This window comes from Sceloporus occidentalis, unplaced genomic scaffold (genome assembly GCF_023333645.1).
Source record: "Sceloporus occidentalis isolate IW3139 unplaced genomic scaffold, rSceOcc1.0.p SCAF_4, whole genome shotgun sequence".
Taxonomy (NCBI): Eukaryota; Metazoa; Chordata; class Lepidosauria; order Squamata; family Phrynosomatidae; genus Sceloporus; species Sceloporus occidentalis.
In genome coordinates, this window is record NW_028316984.1 from 146,387,981 (window position 1) to 146,408,731 (window position 20,751).

Below are 20,751 nucleotides of genomic sequence, written 5' to 3' on the forward strand. Positions count from 1 at the left end.
TCTGGCAACTAGAGTTCAAATCCCCACTCAGCCATGGAAACCCACTGGGCGACCTAGGACAAGTCACACTCCTTCAGCCTCAGAAGAAGGCAAAGGCAACCCTGCTCTGATCAAATCTTGCCAAGAAAACTCTGTGATAGGTTTGCCTTTGGGTTGTCATAAGTTGAAAATAACTTGAAGGCAAAAAATAACTGCATTTAATGCATTTTCAAAGGCTACAGTATTCATAACCATATAAACAAAGTTCTGTCCTGTTCCTTCCTGGTTGTCCACACTAGAAGAGATTTGATAACACATCAGTGTTGGCCATATGGTCAACACACCATATTTGCACAGGGAATAGAGGCCTGTGCAGTTCTGATGAAGCACTAAATAAATATCCACGTAGTTTCTTTGATGAAAGGAAAAGCTGCACAATGTCACTGTGCCATCTTGACCCCCCCCCAAAAAAAAAAAATACTGCTTGTAGGTTGAAGAACACAAAATTTTCTAAAGACAATGTCAAGCCTGCTTCTATAAACTCTTTATTATTTTACCAATTACTTCAGGAATGATTTCAGTACACATAATTCAAAACACAGTAATTCCAGCAAGAAAGGGCAACAGGTATATTTATAAAGCATGCTGAGATATTTGCAAGTTCTTTTGTTTACAATGTGCATGTAAATAGTTGAAAATCTACATATCACAGTCTCAGGATTTTCAACAAGGACACCATAGCTTATTTTTCATCTTGAAACCACATTGTGCATAACTGACTAACTTGTTCTTTGGCAACTTTTTATTAAGGCCTTTACAGAAATAACCATCTTCTGCACCAAATAAGGGTGTTACTTCCACTGTGAATTTCATAATGCCAGGTTGTTTCCACTTAGTAGCAACAAATGGGGATAACACCTCATTACCGGCATTCAATACTCAAAAAATCTCTTTATGAAAGTTCCAACCTGACAGTCTTTGGAAGCTAAACTTGGCCACCTTTGTTCCTATAATGTTCTTGAAGTGATTGTTGTTTCAGAATATAGGGTTTTAACTAGCTTTGCTTTCCTAATGCCTAAAAATGTACAACACACTTGAAAAACAATGCCAAACCTATGCTGGGTGGTTTACAGCAATATCTTGGGCAGTCAGAAAATCTGAGTTCTCTGTACTTTCTTTGTGGAGACACCATACCAATGTCTGCCCCACTCCTGTCATGCTGATCACTCGGTAACCACATTTCTCCAGTTTGTCCAAGACGATCCGGGGGGCATCCTGCACATAGTATTCCCAGCTGTTGTAACAAAGATATAGCAACAATGAGAAAAGTGCAGTTTTCCAGGGAACAGGAAATAATCTGTAGCCACACTGATGGGAAGCTCTTTGAATGTTGAAATTCTAACAACGAAATAGCAAGATCTATATCTCAGGTTTTATTCTAAACCTTTATGAAGATTTTGAAAATGGGGCCAAAACAGCCAAGAGATTTGGGGGGGGGGGGGGGATAAGCTATATTTGTTTAAATCCAGACATAACATTTATTATACTGTGAGAGTCCAATGGAAATCTTTTGATGGGGACCTTCCTGATAAAGGAAATAGGGTTAGAAAACAAAGTCATTTATAGTAGTTAAAATGGTGATCCTGTTCTGTGCTTGGTTCAAATGAGATCATCAACATGATTAACTTGTCAGTCTTAGGCAATATATTAAAGTACACATGTAAATAAATTAGTTAAATTGTTAACTATCCTTTTGCATCAAAAAGGGAACAGATCATATTCAATCAACTCTCACATTCTTACATGTTTATATTTAGAGTACTGTTGGGCAAGAGATGTCAGCATCACTATCTTATTGGTATGCTAGAAGAACTCATATTTGTCTGTTATTTTAGAGAGCAGACATTCACCATATTATCTACACAATTTGTCAGCTTGCTTGTAGCATGAAACTTCCCCATTTGTAAATACAAATGAGTTGACCTTGCCTGTGAAATCTTCAGTGTAGGTTTTTTTTCCATTTTAAAGATCATGTTGATGAGGCAGGTACCATGTATATATTCAGCAATTAAGGAAATATAGCTTCATTAAGTATGAAGCCTATCATTTAGGAATTGTAACTGTTAAAGTGATTACAAACAGAATGCAAATTGACTTCTGGTTCTGCTACCTCCTTCCTTTATCCAAACTAATACAGGATAATTAATGCCAGGGACTGAATGTGGAACTTAGACATGGAACGTATGTATTCAACCAGTGGTAACAAACGCTAAGAAAAGCCATCCATTGCTGTAGCCATTAGAAACCTAGCACTTACTAGAGCAGACAATACTGAGCTGGATAGACCTAGTATGGAGCAGCTATCATTATTTAGTTAATTTTGGTGGTGTTTCTGCTAATATGCTCAAAGTTAGTCAGTAAGCTTGTAGCACAAGCACAACTCACACCATGTTTTGGAGTTTAGCGGTAAAGGAGGTTGCAGGTATCAAGTTTAATCCTCAGATTTTCAGCTAGAGCTGTCTTTGAAAACCCATTGGCTAGATGGATTTATTGGATTCTGATTTAAGGCAGCCTCATGCATTCCTACTACCCAGTAGGCCAGTAGCCTATAGAACTATGAGTCTGGATATAGAGTCAGTTCCCCATTCAGCCATGGAAACCCACTGGGTGACCTTGGACAAGTCACACACTCTCAGCCTCAGAGGAACGCAATGGCAAACCTCTCAACAAGTCTTGCCAAGAAAACCCCATGATAGGTTCACTTTAGGGTCACCATAAGCTGAAAATGACTTGAAGGCACACAACACATACACACACATTGGATACATAATGATAAATCCAGGGAGCCTTAGCATGTCACAGTATTAGGTGAACTATACACCTTTCAGTCTTTAAGGTCTTTAATGTGGTGCATGTCCTACATTATTTATTGTTCTTGTTATGGCTTTAAATAATTTTACAGTAGTGCCCCCCCTGTGGATATCAAAATCTGTGGATGTTCAAGTCCTATTAAATACAATGGATAGTAAAATGGTGTCTCTTATATAAAATAGCAAATTCAAAGTTTTTATTTATTTATATATTTTTTATTATTTTCAAGCCGTTGATGCTTGAATCCGTGGATAAAGAATCCATGGATACTGAGGGCTGACTGTATATTGTTTTAAAGTATTGATTTTTTTTCTAAGGGAGTTTATTTAATTAACTTTTCATTACTAATTTTTAATTAATGTACCTTGTTTTAATTCACGTTGTGAGCCGACTTGGGTCCCACCTGGGGAAAAAGTGGGATGTTAAACAAACAATCTTGGGATTCCTCCAGCACAGCAAAAGAAAGAAAGAACTGTATTATCATCAGGCTTCTATTATGCACGTTTAAGTTGTTTAATTCCTTCCTACTGTCTCTGGTGTAGAGATGTGAAGGACTGGTAAAAAACCCGGAAAAATTCAGGGGGAAAAAACCGTTCTTTTTCTGTTTTTTTCCTGAATCATGCCAAAATAAAACATTTCATAATTGATTTTCTTCCTTTTTTTCAATTTTATCTGGTTTTTTCCAGGCCTTCACTTCTCTACTCTGGTGTTAAGATTCTGTATCTCCTGCATCCCATATTATGAGAAAAACAGGGTATGAATTAAAATTGGAAAGATTTTCTGGCTTACTCTAAAAAATGCTGCATTTGTAAAAAAGTTAATCTTTCCATTAGATTCAATGAAATTGTTTTATGGGAAAAGAAAATATTAGGAATAACTGAGCATTCAGTTAACTTTGTTAAGGATATAGCTATAATTTTAGGGTTGTCACAGTGCACAGGAAATATATCCATTTTGAGGTACAGCAAAGTTCCTCCCTTGACATTTTATTAGTTTCTCATTGTTATATCTATACTTCTATTTTGGTTTCTGAACTGACAGCTCTGTGTTCATCTCCTTGGAATGCAGCATTTCGCACCCACAACAAAGAGGCCAAATGCTACATTCCACACAGATTGTTTGGCTTTGTTCTCTCTTGCTGCTTCCTTCTCCTCCTCTTGTTCAATTGCAAAACTGGAGGAGGTTATACATCTTTTTACCATAGCACAGGAAAAGCACCTGTCCACTACTAAACCTCTGATTAAATGGATGGGATAAGAATTAGAACCTGAACTATTTAAATACACATGTGCTGAAGCCTAGCACAAATATTGACAAGAGCGATACTTCTAACAGCAAGATCCAGAGGGTATTGTCAGGATGGAATCTCGCACACTTAAACATGCCTAAGTTAGCCACTTACACATTGCCAAAAAAACAAAAACAAAAGAAGGCACAGATTTCCATAAAATGTGTAAATTATACTAATCTAAAATTGTCTGTCCAAATACAAATATGTCTATATGCAAGTTTGGAAACAACCTGTATAATTTAAATAGAATTCTAGTACATCTCAACATACTGGGAAAGAATGTGAACTGAATAGTGTTCAAAGTGGTATGTGGTGTACTGTGTTTATACCTTGTTTTAAATAAAGTTTTGACTTTTTAAACTTTGCTTTTAATAGTACTGCTGTTTAATTGTTTTTAACTTTTGTTAAATAATATTTTTGCCAACTTCTGTTTTAAATTATTATAAGCCATCTTCGGTCCCTTGTTAGGAGACAGACGAGATATAAATTAAATGAATAAATAAACAAACAAGAGGTTTCACTGTCCCAAGTGATAACTGTTGAGGGGTAACTTTAAGGTCTCTTCTCCCCCTTCTTATAATTCTTAATCTTTTAATCTGAGTATTTGCCTTTTAAATAGAGAACTCTCCTCATCTGAAAAATAGGACACAAGGCCATCCTAAACTTGCTTCATACAAGCTGAAAATGAATGAAAGAATTAAATGTTGGCAGCTGGCTGAAACTGCACGAAACAAAGGCATCTTCAAAATAGCCATCTAATCAAAATTTTGCAGTGACATCTTATGCTGGTGTGCATGCATGCCTAGCCAAAAAGTAGTCCTATTTGTAATGAGATTTGTTTTCAGGAATGTGTATAATGTGATTCTCAAGAGAAAGCTGATTCTCCCAATAAATGCCAGCTTTCAGCACTGAAAACCGTTGATGCCTGCCTATTTGCTGTGTTCCAATTGCCTTGGTACCTTTGCCTACCCCCATTTCCTCTGGACATCTGAACTCTGTTTCTAAATGCTCGACTGAAGTTTTAAGTTACTGACTGCAATGCTAGCGATCTGAGGAATGAAGGAAAATTTCATTTGGGGAGTGCAATTCTGGACTATGCCCTCCAGTTACATCCCTGTCTGCAAGCAACCTTAAGGAATTTTACCAAGTACTGTACATAAAAAAGGTATGATTACGAATAACAGATATATAAAATACTTTGGCAATATTTTCTTCACCATCTCTTATTTCCTTGATCTGTCTGGTAAAAGTTAATGGGGGGAAAATATCCCCTCTTCCTCTTCATATCTGAAGAACCTTCTTGAACTGATTTCAAGGTTTTCTTGATAGCTGTTAAATAATAAATAATACCTGGAAAACCTATCTGTTTGGGGACTCTGTTTAAACCATAGTTTAAGTCTTCATGGCTGCACCCAAACTGTGATTTTTTTTTTGCTCTGCCCCACAAACTGAGATGGCACTCTCTTGAGCTCTCATTTAGGCAGGAAATTGAGTGAGTGGCTAGATATACATCATTCAATGCCTTTGTTGTATCTGCTGTGTCTGTCTGATTTTATATTTTCATTTTAGGATTATATTTTAATGACTGATTTGAACTTTTGGTTGCCAACCATCTGAAGTGGATAAATAAGAATTACAGAGAGAAATATTCAAAGCATGTCAAAGAAAAAGGAGGACTTCCATGTGAAAGTTAAAGCATCAGATTAAGATAAGGGCAACAGTTGGAACAGTGATGGGGAAATGTGTAGGGCTCAAGCAGGAGAAGAGTAATATGTGGAAGAATGGCTGGATCATGGCACTTTTCTGATGGAAATTCTGTCCTTTCATCAACTTGACTTTAGGAGAGCGGATTTCAGTAAACTTAGAGAAGTATTGAGGGTGATCCCATGGTCAGAAATACTAAAAGAGAAGGGAGTTCAGACCGGACGGGAGTTTCTCAAAAGAGATACTGAAGGCACAATTTCAAACAGTTCCAGTGAGAAAGAAAAACAGGAGGTGTTCTCAAGAAACCAGGATGGATGACTAAGGAACTTTCAACCGAGCTAAGTTTGAAACGGAACATGTATAAGAAATGGAAAAAGCGGGAAATCACAAAAAAGGAATTCAAAGAAATAGCAGGCATGTGTAGGGGTAAAGTCAGAAAAGCTAAAGCGCAGAATGAACTCAGGCTTGCTAAAGAGGTTAAGAACAATAAAAAGGGCTTTTTTGGATATGTCCGCAGCAAGAGGAAGAAGAAGGAAACGGTAGGGCCACTGCGTGGAGAAGATGGCAAAATGCTAACAGGAGATAGAGAAAAGGCAGAACTACTCAACACCTTCTTTGCCTCAGTCTTCTCAGAAAAGGCAAAGGGTGCTCAACCTGAGGATAATGGAGCAGAGGACAGAATAGGGGAATTTCAGCACAGAATAAGTAAAGAGATAGTAGAGGAACACCTTGTTAATCTAAATGAATTTAAGTCTCCGGGACCAGATGAACTCCATCCAAGGGTATTAAAAGAACTGGCAAAAGTAATATCGGAGCCATTGGCAATCATATTTGAAAACTCCTGGAGAACAGGAGAGATCCCAGCAGACTGGAGGAGGGCAAACGTTGTCCCCATCTTCAAAAAGGGGGAAAAAGAGGATCCCAACAATTATCGTCCAGTCAGTCTGACATCAATACCAGGAAAGATTCTAGAGTAGATCATTAAACAGAGAGTCTGTGAACATCTAGAAGGCAATGCCATAATCACAAAAAGGCAACATGGGTTTCAGAGAAACAAGTCATGCCAGACAAATCTAATCTCTTTCTTTGATAAAATTACCAGCTTGGTAGATGAAGGGAATGCTGTGGATATAGTATATCTTGATTTCAGTAAGGCCTATGACAAGGTTTCTCATTATATTCTTGCAAACAAGCTTGTAAAATGTGGGCTAGACAAAGTAACTGTTAAATGGATCTGTAATTGGTTGACCGGCCGAAGCCAAAGGGTGCTCAACAATGGCTCTTTTTCCTCCTGGAGGGAAGTGACCAGTGGGGTCCCACAGGGCTCTGTCCTGGGCCCAGTGCTATTCAACATCTTTATCAAGGACCTGGATGACAGAATTGGGAGCACACTTATCAAATTTGCAGATGACACCAAATTAGGAGGAATAGCTAATACCCCAGAGGACAGGATCAAGATTCAAAACGACCTGAATAGACTAGAAAGCTGGGCCAAAGCTAACAAAATGAAATTCAACACAGAGAAATGTAAGGTACTGCACTTAGGGCAGAAAAATGAAATGCACAGATATAGGATGGGAGACACATTGCTGAATGAAAGTACATGTGAAAGAGATCTAGGAGTCCAAGTAGACCATAAGTTGAACATCAGTCAACAGTGTGATGCGGCAGCTAAAAAGGCCAATGCAATTCTAGGCTGCATCAATAAAAGTATAGTGTCTAGATCAAGAGAAGTAATAGTGCCACTGTATTCTGCTCTGGTCAGGCCCCACCTGGAATATTGTGTCCAGTTCTGGGCACCACAATTCAAAAAGGACATTGAGAAACTGGAGTGTGTCCAGAGGAGGGCAACTAAAATGGCGAAAGGTCTGGAAACCTTGCCCTATGAGGAACGACTCAGGGAGCTGGGGATGTTTAGCCTGGAGAAGAGAAGGTTAAGAGGTGATATGATAGCCCTGTTTAAATATTTGAAAGGATGTCACATTGAGGAGGGAGCAAGCTTGTTTTCTGCTGCTCCAGAGAACAGGACCCGGAACAATGGATGCAAGCTACAGGAAAAGAGATTCCACCTCAACATTAGGAAGAACTTCCTGACAGTAAGGGCTGTTCGACAGTGGAACAAACTCCCCCGGAGTGTAGTGGAGTCTCCTTCCTTGGAGGTCTTTAAGCAGAGGCTAGATGGCCATCTGTTGGGGATGCTTTGATTTGGATTTCCTGCATGGCAGGGGGTTGGACTGGATGGCCCTTGTGGTCTCTTCCAACTCTATGATTCTATGATTCTATGAATGTGACACTATTTTTGTTGTTGTTGTTGCTGCTGCTGCTATTGTTGGCATTTGGGCTCCACTTTAGATTAGGTACAAGTTCTGTTAGCGTGGTTTGCACAGCCTGTGTAGGTTCACGCTGAAGCTTCACGCCACGATAGCCACCAAGTAACATGTCACGGAGCCATATGGCTGTTCAGGGATCTCCTCCGTTCCTTCTTGAAGCTGATAAAGCAGACTGAAACAGATGTCTCTTCAAAGAGGCTCTTTAATCTTCAGTTGCTATATTTACAGAATACAAAGCTACTTTCACTGTACATCCACCATCAACCCACACTGTATTCTGAGGCTTGTCCCTTATATACACTTGTGCCACGCGGCCACTAAGTCCAGCCTCTTCCTGCTGTGTCACCTTAGTGCTTTGCAACACACGATGACCTTGCAGTGACATCACATGTCTTGATCCAGCTGAATCCAATTACTTGGTTACCAGGCTGCAAGTGATCCATAGTTACCTTTGTCACCCTTCCCCACATCTGGACATTTTTACTTCTGGCTTATTTTCCAACAAGTTCGGACATTCAAGCCACTCAGACTGAGTGGAATGTGCCAACCATTCTGAAGAATGTAAACAGAGTTGAGCTGAAGGATGATGGTGACAAATACAGTTTGGTGAGGCTTGTCACATATCAGGAAATGTTTTTAACAATTTAATATTGTACATACTGAACTGGTAATTCACCTGGATATGTTATTATGACATTTAATGTTTTGAAAGCATGGATTTTAATATTAAAAATCCCATTTGCTGGGTTCCACAGCATCCAAATATTGACTAAAAACCAAATTAAAGCCAATGTCTCAGCTTCACTCATCTTTTATACACTTAAGTGTTATTGTACAGTTGGGGGCTAACAACTGAATGTGTAAACCGAACTCCTCTGAGTCTGCATCCGCACTGCAGAAATAATCCAGTTTGATACCACTTGAACTTCCATGGTTCCATCCCAAGGAATTCTGTGATTTGAAGTTTTGCTGTGGCACCAGAACTCTCTGACAGAGAAGGCTAACTATCTCACAAAACTACAAATCCTAGAATTCCATCCCATTGAGCCATGGCAGTTCAAGTGGCACCATGTACTATGCTACCACACTACCCATCTTATGTTCATTATTAATAGATATTTTAATACTCTATTTTAAACGTATTATGTTTAATTCTTTTTTTAAGGGGGGATGTTGTGATGTAATATTGTATGTGGACGTTTTAACATGTTTGTTTGCCACTTTCATTGTTTTATTACAGAAAAGCGGGATAAAAATAAAAGTTTTATTTATATTGTTTATTTATTTATTATTTCTGCAGTGCAGATGCAGCCTGAAAAAGCTTGTTTGGCAGGTGGTATAGACATTTTACCCAAAGCAACTGTGATGGTTCTGCTTAGACACTCAAGGTATCATTTGATATGTGTAGTCATCCAATAATAAACATGGATGTATGAATCAGCCATCAAGTGTTTGTGGGGAGAGGTTAGGCAGTACATATATTAAATGAAAAGAGTGGATGACAGGACAGAACCTCCCTTTATCAACCCTTTAGAGCTCTAAGATCTTCTGGAGAAGCCCTTTTCTCTGACCCACCACCTTCTCAGGCTTATTTGCTGGGAACAAGGGAGAGGACTTTCTTAGTGGCAGCTCCCAGACTTTAGAACTTCCTCCCTAGAGAGGCCAGGACGGCTCCTTCTTTACTCTCCTTCCACCAGCAAGTGATAACATTTGTATGCCCTCAGACTTTTAGAAACTAAGAGGATAAGCTTTTAATGGTGTGCTGTTTTACAGTTTATACATAGTCTTTTAATAAATTTTATTGTTTTTAACTTTACATATTGTTTGTCATTTAAATAACATGTACATTTATACTTTTATTGGTACTTTTGTATAGTTTTTAATCTGTATTGTTTTAAAATATGTTGTAAGCTGCCTTGAGTCCTACTATTGGGAGGAAGGCAGGATAGAAATGATGATGATGATGATGACGATGATGATAGCAGCAGCAGCCTTATACTACAAAAATGTGTAGAAAAGGAGAAAAGAAATGAAAGAAGATGCAGAAAGGGAGATCAAAAGGCACAGAAATACTTACAAATGATTTCCTAGCATATTTCTTTTTGTGGCCCCAAGATAGTGCATCAAGTTTGGATCAGAATGCTCATCCCCAACCATTGTGGGTCCAACTTCCTGCAGAGAGAAAGATATAGTTCCATTAGCAAAACTATGCAGCATCAGAACATTTCATTCTGTCCAGCAGGGTTGGGGAACATGTGGTCCTCCCAGTTTTGTTGGACTGTAACTCTCATGATCACTCAGCAATGACAATGCTGGCTATGCCTGATGAAAGTTGACATCCAGCAACATCTGGAAAACTGATCATTTTTCTGAGATAGGCTTCTCCAAACAAGTGCCCATGTTGCCTGGGAATCATGGGAACAATGCTGGGGAAGACTGGTCTAAACTATAGTTAGGAAAGATGTTTGCACTAGATATTTGTCTTGGAAAGTGTTCATAAAAGCATTTGATACATCAAAGACTTAGTTTGGCATGTCAACTGTAGCCACACCTAAATAATGATAATATTGCCACAGATGTCCATGTTGGTAACATCCAGATTATATTGTTGTAATGCAGTGTATATGGAGCCACCTTTGAAGAGATAGTGATCAGATAGTGCAAATGTTATACAGCTACTTAGAGGCCATCCACACCGCAAAATAATCCAGTTTGGCACCACTTTAACTGCCACAATTGAGTGTTGTAGGATTCTGGGAACTCTAGTTTGTTGTGGCACCAGAGCTCTCTGACAGAGAAGGCCAAATATCTCAGAAAACTACAGTTCCTAGAATTCCATAGCATTTAGCCATGGTAGTTAAAGCGGTGTCAGACTGGATTACTTTTCTAGTGTGGACGCAGCCATAGATGCATTCCTATGAATAAAAATCCAAGGTTTCAGCTTCCCCTGCTCTTATTTTGAGCTAATTTGCTTTTCTTTTAGTTTGGCATTGTATTTTATATTATAGTTGCTTGAATAATATTTTAGCCAGCTGGCTGAGGAAAATAACATAATATGTAAGCACCTGAGAAAAAGCAAAATTAAAATAAGTGATCAGAAAGGTAAGAAGAAGAAGAATAGTTGTACAGAATGATAACTAGCTAGTGAACTTGCTTGCTTAGAGTATGATGCAGCCAGAAGGCTCAAGACAGAGGAAGAACGACACCTGGAACAAAATGCTCTGCAAGAGCTCCTTCTACAGGTTAAACAGAGACACCAGAGATTCCAAATGCACCCATTATCTTAGCTGTTTAGTACAAAATACCTAGAGGATCAACGTTGGAGAATTGCAGGGAAATCATGCATCCCATAGTTTATATGTGGAGAACTACCATGAGGCCCTCGGGGGGAGGGAGGCTGAAAACCCCAATCCCCCAAAATATTTTCATTCCCAAATCCCCACAATTACTTTATGTGATGCACCTCTACATTATTTTAGCCATGAAAGAAAAAACTCAAAATTACATTATGGATTTATGAATAGACCAAAGGTGACTGGAACATCATTTCCGGTTCGTGGAAATGACAACAGTGCATCATGAGTAGGATTGGAGGGAGCCAAAAATGATGCTCCCATGGGGTCCGTCCCTGCTATAACAAATATATAATTACACCTACTGCACAAACCACTGCATACATAGAGAACTTGGGAAGATCTTTTGGACTACAGCTCCCAGAATGTTCCAGCCAGCATAGCCACTAGCTTTGCACTGGCACCAATGTTGGGTGGGAAGTTCTAAAAATATGCCTTTTCCAAGCTTTGTGTATATGCATTGCAAAGATGTCAAAAGTTGTATGTTTTACATACAGAGCATGGACTCTTCCATCAGAACTTAGCAGAGTTATTTCTTTGGACTACACCTCCCAGAATCCCCTAGAATTGGCCATACTGGCTGGGGGTTTCTGAAAAATTCAGAAGTTCAAATAAGTAATGGTTCCAGATTCTGTGCATAGGCTTTGTAAAGTGAAGTTCAAGTGTTCAAAATCTGTAGAAAAGGCCTTATTGACTGTGCTGTGACTTATTTAATGTAACCTGAAAGCAACACAGAAACAGCCCTTCCTTATGGTGGCACCAACCCTCTGGAATGGCTCCCCCCATTATTTATGAGGCACCAACAGTACTGTGTTTCCAATGGTTAAGAGGAACAAGCACCTTTTTTTCAAGAAGCCCCTTGCTTTGTTATTGTGTGCCTTCGAGTCATTTCCAACTTATGGTGACCCTAAGGGGGCCCTATCATAGGGTTTTCTTGGCAAGTTTTTGCAGAAAGTGTTTGTCTTTGCCATCTTCTGAGGCTGAGAGAGTGTGACGTCCCCAGGATCACGCAGTGCATTTTACATGGCCGAGCTGGTATTCAAACCCTGGTCTCCAGTCTCCTAGTCCAACACTCAAATCACTATGCCATGCTGGCCCAGTGTCTCACTACTGACACATATTCAATAGTCCTCTGTGTGTTTGCATGCACATTTTATGGTTTCTGATTTCTGTACTTCTGGAGTTGGTTTTAAGATACTTTTTAACACAGTGAATTACTTTGATGTTTCTTATAATAGTGTGGCATAAGTGTTCTAAATAAAATAAACAAGGATACAAGCTGGGTGACAGACATTGCAGACTTTTTGTCTGGTGAAAACATGTTCATTGCAGCTACAGTTTCTTGTTAATTTGTCCAGTAATGAATCTGTACTGAATTTGTACAGTTCCCTCAGTCTCTTAGGAAAAGGTACAGAAAGTGCTAGAAGAACTGTTGCCCAGAAATTTTGCACATCCTTGAGTTTGACAGATATAAAGAAACTGCATTCTTTGAAATCCTGGCTACAGAGTGACAAACAGATGCTGTATTCATACATTTGTCCTATTACAGGGGAAGTGGCTTTGTTTATGCTCCAAGGTCTCTTGAAATTTGGCTCTTTTTCATCTTTCTTGGAAGTAGTCCCTGAAAGAACATTGCAACAACAACAATAACAACGATGTATTATTCAACTCTGCCAGGTATCTAAACATGCTTAGGATTGTGGTTTTGTTGTTGTTGTTGTCATCTATCTATCTATCTATCTATCTATCTATCTATCTATCTATCTAATGACAGGATACAAATACAGCTTTAAACAATTTGAAACTGAAACCAACTAAATAATTTAAATAGACTGAAACATATTGAATAATTTGTCATTAGAAAAGATTAAAAGATTAAATCAGTTTAAAACACATGTACATTTTGGAAGAACTCAATTAAGGCCTAATAACTTTAATAAAAAGGTTTGTTTGAACTTGGTGGTGGAATGCAGCCAATGTTGGCTGGGCCTCAAAGGGATGATCATTCCACAAGCAGGGTGTCAAAGCAGAGAAGTTCCTCTGCCACCTCTTCCCATAGTGAATAATGACTCAATTAAACTTTCTTTTAATCAGGTAAAGCTCTCTTTAAAGTTTACTTCATCATGAAGTGTATCATACAGAGACACAGAAGTCAAAGTTGTAAGAGCAGAACAACTGAAAGCAAAAGATTTTACCTATCAGAGGGGAGCTTGAATTTTTTAGATTGATTTTTAAGGATCATTTTGCCATTTCATTTGCTCTGCTTTGCAGAGTGAAACTACCTGTTTCCATTCATCCGAATTACCTTAATACTCCTCATGAGCATGTTTCCTCAACTCCTCTCTCATCACTTAGTTAACACTTTCTGTGTTATCCTCATCACCTCACTTTAATCATGATTTCCAGACAGTTTGGCAGTCTGGGCTATCTAGCAGAGTTTTCTCTATATTTGCAATATTCTAGAGATGCAGAGAATGGACGAAATGATATAGCCATTTCTCCTCCAAAAGCAGTACAATAGGTCTGCACAAGCCCTAAATCCCTTTGCCAAAATTACTAAAGCTGATCTTAACACACAAAATATGCAGAACAATGAACTAAACACTATTAAGTTCCTAACTCTTAATTTACCTGTCCCAGCATAAAAATGATGCTAGTATACAGCATGTAACACGTATAAATTTGCCATACAATACATCTTCTATTAATCAATGACTGAAGATCTCCCAACCCTTTCAAAGGTACAACACATATCATACAGTTTTGTATGGATGCTAGTTTGGATACTTGCCTGCCTCTTGAAAGCAACACTCACGACATATTCACTGTTGGTCTATTTTTCCTTTTTCCTTTTTCAAAATTTGCCTGCTTTCTCTTTTATTAATATGATTTTTGCAAAAACAAAATACAAATTAAAAAAACATTTCCTACCAGGGAACAAAAGTATATGTGTGCATATGTATATAAGCCTAATTTTTCATTTTTAAAAAAATGTTAATGTATTGCTCTGCAGAAAAGTGCATAAGGATATAATTATACTCATGGCATGGAAACAAGCATTCAAAGATCATGCAAGGCCAATACAATTAGCCAAGCACTAATTTCAATTCTGAAATCACAGCTGGAGAAGACAGTAACAGTTTAGCAATACAGTTATGAAACAGGGCTGTGAAAGAGAATAGACCATCTGTACATATCCAGACAAAACACTGTTATGGCTGATTTTGCAAAGACAGTAACACTATAATGTCTGTTACAAGTTTCTGTCTCTTGGTCACATTTTAATCTATGGAGGGTCCATACATCTGTCATGTACAACAGGAGGAAGAGGGCCAGGCAGGAGAGTATGACACATAACAAACATAAAAACTTATCATTTGTTGCTACTCAGATAATTGCTGATAGATAATATTTGCCATCAAAGGCCTTGTCTGCACAAACCAAAAGACCTGTCCCTCCTGCCCCCTTGTTCTGGTGCCATCCTGTTTGGATGATGCACAGCCCAGACCTCACTTCTGGTGCAAGCAGTCTGGATGAGGTCCAGCAGATTCTGCACCAGAAACGGGAAATAACACCCTTAAAACGGTTTTTCAAAAAATATACCTCTTACTGCAGATCCAGAGCCCTCTGTTCCAGCATCATGGTATATGTCTGTATGGGAACCCCACTAAGCTGCCCAGTGTGTCTGCCACTGCTGCAAGTCGCTTGCTCTAAGGTCAGAATGAGGCACCCAGCTATGAGAACACGGCTGAGCACCTTGTTCTGGCCTCAGAGCAAGCGACCCACAGCAGTGACAGACATGTTTGGCAGCTCAGTGGGACACTGATGCAAACAGCTATCATGGTACAGGAATGGAGGACCAAGTAATAGGAATGTTGGAACAGCTATGGGGTCAGGATATTCTGGGCTGCCCCCGGATTATCCTAGCCCATGCAGAGATGGCCATAGAAGGGTAAGTGACAAAGGGAACAGAATTCAGTTTTGTTTTGTTTTAGTGAATCCATTTTCCCTTCTTAAAGCACGACTGAAAACCTCAACCCTTTAGATGTTTCTGGACTGCAAATCTCAACCTCCCTCGCTATGTTGGCTATCACTGGAGCCGTAGTCCAACAAAGGCCATAATTTTTCATCCCAGCTTTAAAGCTAGCTACCTTTGCTTTCACAGTTGGCTATGCTAGCTACAGATCATGAGAGTTGTTGTCCAGCTGGCAATAGAACATGCTGGACAATAGCTAGAGCGCAGGTGGCATTAATCATGGAGCAAATACAAATTAAGATTGATGAAGACTCTTGATTTTACCTATTATGCAGCAATGGGGTTGGCAAAAAAAGTTATACTGTGCTTCTGCTATTGCATCCTTGACATCTATCCAAGAGAGATATTCACACTGGTGAGGAAGATCCTGTTGTGAGGATGGTCAGAGACAGCAGGAGCAGTCATCTGCTGTGATAAATGTGCTAAGCATTTCAAAGGAAAAGTTGCTTAAATTTACTCAGAACATGATACTCCAGTTATTATAGAGTCTGGGGAAAGCCTCCAAGTGGCTCATTTGGTTAAGTCTGTTGGGATTAGTTTCAGCTGGATGATGTGAACAATACATGAATCAATTCATCCCACATGTAAACTTGACCCCTTGGTTCATCCAGGCTGGTAAGAGCTAGTACAGATGGACTGACTGGGCAGGCTGAAGGGGTGGTCATTGCCGTACTCAGTCAGTGGGTGGCACATGCCACTTTGAAATATGCTATAGCATGCTTGCTCTTTAAGAGGGCACCCTTAGACCCATAGGTATATGAGAACTACCACCCCATTGCTAATGTCTCCTTCTGGAGCAAAGTGCTTGACCATGTGGTAGCTGGACAACTTCAGACCCTCTTGGAGGATACAGATTATCCGGACCCTTTTCAGTCTGGTTTCAGTTTGATACAAAAATAGCCTTAGCTACTTTCACTGATGACCTGTTCCAGGCAAAAGACAAGCTCTCCTGTTAGGACCTCTTAGGCTGCATCTGCACTGACAGAAACGATCCAGGTTGACAACATCTTAACTCAATGCTATGGAATTCTGGTAATTGTAATTTGTTGTGGCACCAGAGCTCTCTGACAGAGAAGCCTGAATGTCTCACAAAGTTACGATTCCCAAAATTCCATAACATTGAGCCATGACAGTTAAAGTGGCATCAATCTGGTTTATTTCTGCAGTATGGATGCAGTCTCAGTGGCTTTTAATACTGTTGATCAGGGGTAGGCAACCTGCGGCCCGCGGGCCAGATGCGGCCCGGCGAGGCCTTGGGACCGGCCCCAGCCCGGTCCTGCCGCTGATTGCCGCCGGGGCCTTTGGCCTCTTGCGCACAGGGGCAAGGGGGGCAATTGTCTATAGACACCTCAGAAACATGCATTTATATTAACATTTTTTTAAAAATCAGCAATTTTTTTTGCGTGTCCTCCACTTTTTTAAAAAAAGTGTCCACCATCTGGAAGTGTTGTCTTACATTTGTCCCGGTTTATTTATTTATTTAATTTTTTTTTTAAAAAATTATTTTTTGGCTTCGGCCCCCCAGTTGTCTGAGGGACAGCAACCCGGCCCCCGGCTCAAAAAGGTTGCCTACCCCTGCTGTTGATCATGATGCCCTACTCACCAGTTCAGCAGGATGGAAGCACTCTTATGTACTGAGCCAGTTCCAGAATAGTATTTAGAGATAGACTGCCCTTAGACTGATGAATGAGCTCTACCTTTCCCACCACCTTTATTTTTACAACAACAAATAATAAAAAAGGAAAAACAGTTTTTACATTTGAAAAGTTGTCTCATAAAACATATTCTAATAGTCTAAAAATTGCTTCTTGCAAATGCATTTAACATAGTTTCAGTTTGCTTCATAGTTTACATTGGTACTTCCTTTCATTAATCTGATCTATAAAAGCATTTTACGTTGTTTTCCCTGACTGCAGATTTAAATAATCATGGATTTCTTTGAAGGTTCTCTAGTTTGTTACTTGCAATCTTTATTGTATTTGACCAGATAGACAGAGCTGTACCTTTTGTTGTCATTTCAGTCAGCAGATGCTGGGAAGTGCCTGGACTGGCGATGCTCAGGTCTAGGAAATGGAAAAGGTCCCTGCCCTGGATGGAGTCACACTCCCATGGAAAAGCAGGTGCATAGCTTGTGGGGGCATCCTAGATCCATCTCTGTCACTGGAGGACCAAGGGGGCTGGTCCACCCACTATGGCATTTCCTGGACATAGCTCCAAAACACACTGCAGAAATAACCCAGTTTGTGACCGCTTTAACTTCCCTGGCTCAGTGCTAGGGAATCTTGGAAATTGTAGTTTATTGTGGCACCAGAGCTCTCTGACAGTGAAGGCTAAATGTCACACAAAACTACAGCATTGAGACAGAGCAATTAAATCTCAAACTGGATTATTTCTGCAGTGTGTTTTGGACCTCAGACAGCAGTCCAGCATCTGCTCATTGTGCTGTTACCCCAAGGCCCTTTCACACAGTGCAATTATAGCACCATGATTCCACTTTCACTGCCACCATTGCATCCTACAGAATCCTGGGATTTGAAGTTTAGGGAGGAATGTACAGTATTTAGAATCCGCAGCCAGAGAGCTCTAGTGCCTCCCCAAATAAACATACATCTCTGCCCCAGGATTTTATTTATTTATTTATGTTATTTATATCTCGCTTTTCTCCCAGAAATGGGATTCAAGGCAGTTTACAATTGTTTTAAAAAGATAAAACGAAAACATCAATTACACAAATAAACAAAAATAAAGTAATACTACTGTAATATTAAAACATTACATTTAAAATGGCATAGGATGCAGCCATGATAGTTAAAAGTGGTGTCACAGAGCTCTAATTCTGCTCTAAACCCAGAAAGAATCAAGCATCAGTGTTGACAAGACAGGAAAACAATGAAACTCAGGCTGCATCCACACTGCAGAAATAATCCAGTTTGACACCACTTTAACTGCTATGGCTCAAGGCTATGGAATCATGGGGGATTGCAGTTTGTTGTGGTGTGAGAGCTGGTGCTGCAACAAACTACAATTCCCAGGTTCCCATAGCCTTGAGCCATAGCAGTTAAAGTGGTGTCAAACTGGATTATTTCTGCAGTGTGGAAAGCATCTAGCTGGGTTTAAATGCCAGCAAAGCAACACACAGAGTGCCTTGAGAGACATTTGACAACTAGGTGCAGAAAGAAAAGCAAAGACTGGGTCAGTAGGCCATAGAGGAGTGTTGGACTATGACTCTGGAGTCCAGAGTTCGAATCCTGACATGGAAACCCAATGGGGGTGACCTTGGGCAAGTCACACTCTCTCAGCCTCAGAGTGTGGCAATGGCAAACCCCCTATGAAGAAACTATTATTATTATTATTATTATTATTATTATTATTAATCACCCCCTCTCCCCCCCCCCCCACAAAGCAGTTTACAGATGATAAAACAACTAATTATAAACATACAAAAATGAACATAAACACAGAATTAAGCTAGAATAGTATTAAAACACTGGCCAAGAAATACCTCATGACAGCTTCATCTGCACTGGGGAAATAATGCGGTATTAACCCACATTATTTTCCCAGTGCGGATGCAGCCAAAAAGTAGAGCCAAGCACAAGCACAGGCTGTTTCCTTCCTAGGCACCAGGGCCAATGGGCTGAAGCCCAGCAGCAGGAACCCTCCCTTCTTCCCCGGCTGCTCACCATGCGGATCTGGGTGCTGATGAGGAGGTAAGGCATGGTCCCTGAGCACTCTGCCAGCTCCAGCTCCAGCTCCAGCGCCTTGTTTTCTCCAGCCCAGTTCCGCCAGTGACGCCTCCTGCCAATCCCGAGCCACGCCCACTCCTGGAAGCAGCCAATCAACGAGGAGGGATTCTGGGGGCGGGGCTGATAGAGGAATAATACTGGCCCCAGGGGAGACATTTTGTGGTGCAGGGGAAGCGAGGAGGACAGCAGCTAGATTAACTCCTCTACACTCTTCAGCTGCTCTGGCTGCCTCCTGTTGCATTCTGGGATTTGGAGTTTAAAGAGGGGCATTTGGAGTTCTCAGCAAGAGAGCTCTTAGGCCCCTCTGAACTACAAGCCCCAGAATGCAGCAGGAGGCAGCCAGAGTAGTCAAAGTGGAATAGCAGCACTGTGAGAGTGTGGTGCTTGGTCCTCCTTTTCCAGGAGGGTACCTGCATTTCAGCCTTCTGTCCAAGGAGGAATTTCCCCAAATGGCCTCCATTTTGAGCAGGGCTAAGAAGCATGGGTTTACGTTTCTAGATGAGTGCTTGTGGCTTTTATCTGGTCATGTCCTATCTTTCAGCTTTCTGTCCAGGAGGAATTCCATAATGTCCTCCATTTTGAGCAGGACTAAGAAGCATGAATATATTGGCCGTTCAAGAAAAATGGAGGAGGTAACCAATTGAGGGGGGCCAGCCTATGCACATGTATGTGTGTGCATGTGTATTTGGTCTGGACTGGCCTACATTTTCAGTGCCTTGTCCTCCTTTGAGATTAGGACATCTAGAATCATAGTGTTGGAAGAGACCCCAAGGGCCACACAGTCCAACCCCATTCTGCCATGCAGGAACTCTCAATCAAAGCATCCCCTGTAACAGATGGCCATCCAGCCTCTCTTTAAAGACTTCCAAGGAAGGAGACACTACCACTCTGCAAAGGGCAGTATGTTCCACTGCCAAACAGCCCTTACTGTCAGGAGGTTCCTCCTAATATTTAGGTGGAATCCCTTTTCCTGGAGCTTGCATCCATTGCTCCGTGTTTTAGGTCCAAAACACTCTGCAGAAATAATGGTGCAGAAATAGTGGTCTCAAACTGGATTATTTCTGCACTGTGTTTTAGACCAATGTTGACGTTTCTCAAAACTCAACAGCATGGAGTGAGTGTGAGAGTTACCCTTGTTTGCTTCAGCATTTGAATATCCACAGTGACAGCTGAATGCAATGTTGGTTGTCTTTTAGCTGGAGCATTCATTCCTCAAGGAAGCAGACTATGGTGTTGTCAGATGCTGTCAGATTTTACATTTAACACAAAAGTGTTGTTGGATGCCGTCAGATTTCTCAGTCATTGGCATTTTATGTGGATCTCTGAACAGCATCCCTCATGTTTAAAAACATCTTAGACTGGGAAAATGAGACTTGCCCGAGATTTCCATGGATGAACAGGGATTTAAAGCTTGGTCTCTAATCTTCTGAACGTCTGGAAC

The 20,751-nt window shown here is 40.3% G+C and overlaps 1 protein-coding gene across 1 annotated transcript; it reads right to left on the minus strand.

Moving 5' to 3' along the window:
• Positions 1-506: 506 nt before the first annotated feature.
• On the minus strand, positions 507-19,341 carry LOC149314811 (GTP cyclohydrolase 1 feedback regulatory protein-like). The gene is made up of 3 exons (XM_089521937.1): positions 19,248-19,341; positions 10,253-10,347; positions 507-1,273 (listed from the first exon to the last, which is right to left on the minus strand). Exons 1-3 carry the CDS (start codon positions 19,281-19,283, stop codon positions 1,093-1,095), a joined length of 312 nt encoding a protein of 103 aa, XP_089378063.1. The 5' UTR covers positions 19,284-19,341; the 3' UTR covers positions 507-1,092.
• Positions 19,342-20,751: the final 1,410 nt, after the last annotated feature.